Source organism: Limulus polyphemus, unplaced genomic scaffold, assembly GCF_000517525.1.
Source record: "Limulus polyphemus unplaced genomic scaffold, Limulus_polyphemus-2.1.2 Scaffold2030, whole genome shotgun sequence".
Taxonomy (NCBI): Eukaryota; Metazoa; Arthropoda; class Merostomata; order Xiphosura; family Limulidae; genus Limulus; species Limulus polyphemus.
Genome location: NW_013667640.1, coordinates 80,907 through 87,997, shown reverse-complemented (window position 1 = coordinate 87,997; position 7,091 = coordinate 80,907). Strand labels below are relative to the sequence as shown.

General features: G+C 36.2%; 1 protein-coding gene across 2 annotated transcripts in view; it reads right to left on the bottom strand.

Annotated features, from left to right (window-relative positions):
• Positions 1–370: 370 nt before the first annotated feature.
• Positions 371–7,091, bottom strand: part of LOC106465721 (voltage-dependent calcium channel gamma-5 subunit-like) — an 86,131-nt gene continuing 79,410 nt past the window's right edge. For both annotated transcript variants that reach the window (XM_013925958.2, XM_022393640.1), the window contains exon 5: positions 371–3,068. In XM_013925958.2, the coding sequence (XP_013781412.2) occupies positions 2,527–3,068 (542 nt within the window). In that variant the 3' untranslated portion in view covers positions 371–2,526. The remainder of the gene's footprint in view (positions 3,069–7,091) is intronic.

Genomic DNA, 7,091 nt, shown 5'->3' with positions numbered 1-7,091 from the left:
GCACGTATGTATGTACGTATGTATGTATGCACGTATGTACGTATGTATGTATGTATGTACGTATGTATGTATGTACGTATGTATGTATGTATGCACGTATGTACGTATGTATGTATGTATGTACGTATGTATGTATGCACGTATGTATGTACGTATGTATGTATGCACGTATGTACGTATGTATGTATGTATGTACGTATGTATGTATGTATGCACGTATGTATGTATGCACGTATGTACGTATGTATGTATGTATGTATGCACGTATGTACGTATGTATGTATGTATGCACGTATGTACGTATGTACGTATGTACGTATGTATGTATGTACGTATGTATGTATGTATGTACGTATGTATGTATGTGTGTATTTCACTCTAAAAATATTGTTTGGAGCTACCTGAAGTAAAATATTTATACTCTAAAGATTTTGATAAATGTTTAGTCCACTTCTCAATTCAATATTACAAGGACCTTATGATTAAAGTAACCGTATAAAATCATGTTTTTGTTGTTTCCTTTTTTTTTGTCCGATTTACGTCTTCGCTTTGACGAGATCCGAAATTTAACTGAAACCTGGTTAACTCCTGGATCAACAGGATTTTTGTAATTGTAAAAATTCGAGGTCAAATATAAATGGGTGAATGAGAGATGACTAAATACGCAGAGAAATGACAAATAGATTACATCGTTATCGTTTAAACAGAAAATAGTAGATATGTACGTATTTGTCACTCCAAATAACATTTGCCCCCAAAAAAGGGATTTTTCATTTCCTTCTTTGTTTCTAATTTCACGAAATATTTGCTGATGTGAGCCTCTTTGAGATGAGGCACACACCCCCCTCCCGTTTTATTTATTTCTTTTTCAGGAGATCTGTTGTCTTTGAGATGTGGTATCAACCCTCTTCCCTGTTTTGTTTAGTTCTTTTTCAGGTGATATCTTGTCTTTGAGATGTGATATCAACCTCCACCCCCTGTTTTGATTAGTTCTTTCTCAGATGATCTCTTGTCTTTGATATATGGTATCAACCACAAGTTTTGTTTAATTTTTTCTCAGGTGATCTCTTGTCTTTGAGATGTGGTATAAACCTCCACTCCCCGTGTTTCGTTTAGTTGTTTTTTTCAGGAGATTTCTTGTCTTTGAGATGTGGTATCAACCTCCACTCCCCGTGTTTTGTTTAGTTGTTTTTTTTCAGAGATTTCTTGTCTTTGAGATGTGGTATCAACCTCCACTCCCCGTGTTTTGTTTAGTTGTTTTTTTTCAGTTGATTTCTTAGTACGAAATATGGCTAGTGTAGATAAGTTATTAACCAACCTAAGTCACCTGTTTTATGATAAAAAACCATTTGAAAAATTACATACCTCTTTTAAGTTTATGTCATCAAATAGTCTGAACTATCTATTGTAAAAGAAAGGGATGAAGTGCTTAGAATCACGTGCGTCAAAGTACTATTTCACTGATCGTATTTGTTTCGCAACATCGCCTGATGATAACGAAACATCCATCAATTTGATCTTCAAAGTGTGTATGTGCTCGCTGTTATAAAATACATAACTTAAAGAGTCAGGTGATACTGGCAGTGCACACAAAAGATTGTAGTCAATTTCATGAGAGCAAACTAATAATAATAATAATCACGTTATTTCATCTCTGATTTGAAATACTTAGAGCCAAACGTTATTTAAAAACGGTAAAAAGTGAGTGATTTGTTATTCGTACATTTAGTCTATCAAACACTTGTATTTTATCCACTGAAACATAATTTAACAGCTCACAAGAACTAGGCCTACTATTGGAATACGTTTTTAAAATAAACTATGCCATTAAATTAGCAAGTTTGGTTCGCAAACACTGCAAAGTTTCTATACGTCGACTAGTTGCACCTTACTATTTACACAAAGACAAGACAAATCTAACATTTGAAGGAAATATAGGAAAGAGATAGGATTACATTGAGGCTAAGTAAGTTAAACACACATTTCCTAACAGGGTGAATAGAAAGTAAAGGAAAAGGGGAGACATTAATAAAACCCAGGACGAGGTGGAAAATATATATATATATATATATATGTGAGTGTGTTTGTGTGTGAACAGATGAAACGACCGAAGGCACGCGGGGTTGGGTGTGAGCATTTCGGCTACAGATCTAGTCTAACATCAATAACTTATCTTATATGTAGTGAAATAGCTGGTGTGAATACCCTCTCAACAACAGGAAATTTCTTCAAATCTTCCTACTTAATTAACCTTCTTCTGGTCGCGTCAGTTTATAATAAGGCTCACTGCGTTCAATAAGCCTACGCATGTCCGGGGAAGACTGAATTTTTGAGAATATTGTTCATAAGACTATGCTTTTTTTTTTTTCCCGGGTCAATCCTTAAACTTAACAACTTCACAAGGAAACTACATCATTTTTTTTTTCACTTCTAGAATAAGTATACGGTGATATGCAAATCGAAATGTTGAACATGAAATAAAATTCATTTCTCAGCGGAGCACCAAGTTAGATCAGAGTACGCGCTTTACACGGGAGTTGTGCGCCGCAACGTTTCAAACGAGAACTCACGAGAGTATTCTCTGTTGATGTCAGCGGTAGTTGACACAGTATAGCACGTAGTGTCCCTAGAAAACGGAGGGAAGTTGTAATAAGCCAAGTCTTTCATTGATTCGGATAACGGTATGCCAGGGTTTGTGTTGCGGCGCCCTCTACTGGTAGACGGGCAAGGTGAAGCTTCACGCGACGTATCTCGCGTTCGACTGTTACGAGGACCGCGTGGGTGACGCCTGCATGGAATATGGTCCTCCCCTGATTGTAAAAACTCTTCATATTTCAATCTTTCCACGTATTTCTTAGAATCAAGTTTATACCACTGAATGTATAGGTAAAGAGAGAAGGTTCCGGATAATTCACATATTAAGATGCTCGCAATCGTGAAGGCGAAAGTGTAACCATAACGATATTTAAAGATCGGCCCTTGGAAAGAGGATTTCGGTTGAAGTTTATTCCCAACTTCAGCTTTGAAACTTGAAATATAGATGACCACACCCATGAGAACAAGCAACCCTAGAGAAAGAGAAAAAATATTTACAAACGTTATAGTATATATATATATACATATATTATCGAAAGATTATAAAATTAAATCCATGTTCATTAAAGAGAAAGTAGGCCTAAGAAGTCAAATAAAATATTGTTCGTTTTTAATAAATTATAAGGCAATATTTGATTATTTCCTGTTTGAAAATAGCACATTCTAATACTTAATTAACTTTTTTAATACGAATTATTATGTTTTCTTCGAAAAAAAAAGTAAGTTAGTTTAGGGTGGCACATCAACTATAACAAACTGTTTCTAATTTAGGTTTAATCGAATGTTACCATGAGCAACCTGTTTTTGCTTTAATGTTAATGTCCTTTTAATCTGGATGTGCAACAATATAAGAGAGTTAACAATGCTCGAAAATTGCTACGAACTGCCCCCCCCCCCTAGTGGCACAGCGGTATGTCTGCTGACTTACAACGCGAGAAACTGGGTTTGAATATCCGTGGTGGGCAGAGCACAGATAGCCCATTGTGTAGCTTTGTGCTTAACTTTAAACAAACAAATACTGTGCTACAAAAATTTTCGTCTGCAAAATTCCGCTGTGACGTACGAAAGCATGGCAACGGTATTGACAACTAGGCAACATTATTGTGATTTGTTGCCCGTCTTTCAAGGCAACATTGAAAATGTTTCATACGACGTGGTGCGCTCTCGGCCAATCACAACAAAGAATTCGTGTTGAGGGTGGAGGTAGAATAAATGCATATGAAAACTATAGAGTTTATGGTTAGGATCAGGATCAAATAATTTGTCCCACTTTTTGTCTAAGATCTTTAATATGTTGCTAAGTTAGTTCAAATAAAAACAAAAGTTGCAGAATTGCGTTACGTCAGTGTCTCAACCCTACACCTCAACAAATCTATCGTTGTTGCTTAATACTCCTACAGAAGTTTTAATTCCGTAGTTCAATGATCTTACCACCAGGTGGCAGTCAAAATAAACCATGTTGGTTTCTCAATTGAACAAAATTTTCCACCGTATTTTCACGATGCGTGCAATAGAGGGTTATCTTTAAGACATTTTCCAGTAACTGACCTATCATCTCTCATTATACATTTTTAATTATACCAAATTTGAAAAAAAAAAAAAAACAAGCTTTTAAAATGTTAGATGGTTGATATATATATATATAAGTGTTAGTAATGTTCTCTTTTTTCTCTGTTGTTGAAAATTTCAAGGTCTTGAACAAACTCAAGAGGATTCTAAAAGTATTGATAACTAATATTTTTGTTTGTTCGTTTCAGAGAAAAGCCACATGGGGCTACCTGCTGTGACCACCACAGTGAATCGAACCGCGGATTTCAGTATTGTAAGTCCTTAGACTTAACGGGGACTTTTTTTTTTGGTTTTGTAATGGTAGATGTGATTTCAAAAACTAATTTAGTAAAAGTTATATTTATATTAAAAGTGAGTTTGTACAGTGGAATAATATATTTATATCACTTGACAACAATTTTTTTGCACAATACATCACAAGTTCTACATAAAACCACAATATTCTTCACTATAACATACACCAGGAAATTTAGGTTGCTTGACTCGCAATCTGCGGGTCGTGGGTTCGAATCCCCGTCGCACCAAACATTTTTCAGCCGTGGGGAATTATAATGTTACAGTCAATCCAACTATTCGTTGATAAAAGAGTAGCCCAAGAGTTGGCGGCCGTTGGTGATGACTAGCTGCCTTCTCTCTAGTCTTTCACTGCTAAATTAGGGACGAGTAGCGCAGATAGCCCTCGTGAAGCTTTGAGCGAGATTCAAAAACAAACAAAATAGGTATGGAGAGTTTGAAGATGACATTACTCTTTGTGTGTGTGTGTGTATTTTTATAATATTTTATTTCTCTTACGTTGTCTACGCTTGATGTTAGCCTCCTAGTGGCACAGCGGTATATCTGCGGACTTATGACGCTATAAACCGGGTTTTGATACCTGCGATGGGCAGAGCACAAATAGCCCATTGTGTAGCTTTGTGCTTAATTTCAAACAAACTATAAACTTGATGTTAGATTGTATCTTCGGTTTCTTCATTTTTTAAACCAAAAGCAGTGTTGTTTCGTTACTTGTGATATTTAAAGTGTCATATTTATTAAGGCCCGGCATGGCCAGGTGGTTAGGGCGCTCGACTCGCTAACTGAGGGTCGCGGGTTCGAGTCCCCGTCACACCAAACATGCTCGCGCTTTCAGCCGTGGGGTGTTATAATGTTACGGTCAATCCCACTATTCGTTGGTAAAAGAGCAGCCCAAGAAGAGTTGGCGGCGGGTGGTGCTGACTAGCTGCCTTCCCTCTAGTCTTACACTGCTAAATTAGGGATGGCTAGCGCAGATAGCCCTCGTGTAGCGCAATTCAAAAACACACACAAAGCATATTTATTAAGCCCGTTTTACAATCATTGTTTTAAAAATAGTTTCCAAAAGTTATGAAACTAATGGTTTCTTTGGATAGCTTGTTTAAGAGAAGAAATTCAAACAACTGCTTAGATTACAAAGTTCTCCTAACAAGGTTAGTTTTTCTGCAAAGGAAAAGATAATTTAAAAAGGGATCACCAAAGAAAGCAAATGTCTAAGGCTGACTTGAAAAAAAAAAATGGAGCAAGAAATTAAAACAACATAATGTAGTCAAAGTGGCGACGTTTTATGATATTTTCGTCTTTCAAAACACAAACGTTCTAGTCTGTAACAAACCGTTAGAAGTCCTTTGGTGTTCCATACAACTTCTTATCGATCTTTGCTTCTCCAGAAGGACTAAGGCCGCGCCATCAATGTGGATTATTTCTGTTCCCATAAATTCAGATTTGTCTTGTCTCACGTCATGACAAGTTAGCTAAAACACAAATGGCTGAACAATGTCGCCGTTAGGAATATCCGACTGTTCAATAGCCACCTGGTGACCATGTACAGTAAGATCTTCAAATCGTAGAAAACTTTCTCAGGGCATTTCCCGAGGGGAAATTGATGTGATAACTGAAAGAAAGCTCTTCTCATTGTCGACTAAACGAGTAAGATTGGCCTTCTTAGCTTTTGGTCTCACGTTACAAAAATACTATCAACACGATAGAAAAGAAAAACATTATTGGGTCAAATTCATCTCCAATAAAGTTTCTGTCATTTTGTTAGTAAATTTTATATTGTTTGAAAAGAAAGCTCAGGTTTTAGAGGCATCTTAAGAAGGTGTGCGAAATATTAAAGTCATAAAGAATATACAAATGAAGGTGGTCCTTCAACAAGTAATTTATTTTTTATTAACTTATCTTGATATAAAATATCCAGTTATGCTTCGCGATTTTTTGAGAGAATAATAAATACAAGAAAAGTTATGAAGCTGAAGTAGGGGCCTGCTGGCGTAAACTGATTTGGTCAAAAATGTCATGTTTAAAAATGTGAAGTAGTTTTTGGTGTAAACTGATTTAGTCAAAATGGTCATCTTAAAATATATGAAGTAGGGGTCTGCTGGTGTCAACTGATTTGGTCAAAATGGTCATGTTAAAATATATGAAGTAGGGGCCTGCTGATTTGGTCAAAATACCATGTTAAAAAATGTGAATTATGGGCCTGCTGGTGTAAATTGATTTGTTCAAAATGCCATGTTAAAATATATGAAGTAGGGACCTGCTGGTGTCAACTGATTTGGTCAAAATGCCATGTTAAAAAACTGAAGTAAGGGCCTCCTGGTGTAAACTGATTTGGTCAAAATGCCATGTTAAAAAATGTGAAGTATGGGCCTGCTGGTGTAAACTGATTTGGTCAAAATGCCATGTTAAAAAATGTGAAGTAGGGGTCTGTTGGTGTAAACTGATTTGGTCAAAATGCCATGTTAAAAAACTGAAGTAAGGGCCTGCTGATGTCAACTGATTTGGTCAAAATGCCAAGTTAAAAAATGTGAAGTAAGGGCCTCCTGGTGTAAACTAATTTGGTCAAAATGCCAAGTTAAAAAATGTGAAGTAAGGGCCTCCTGGTGTAAACTAATTTGGTCAAAATGCCAAGT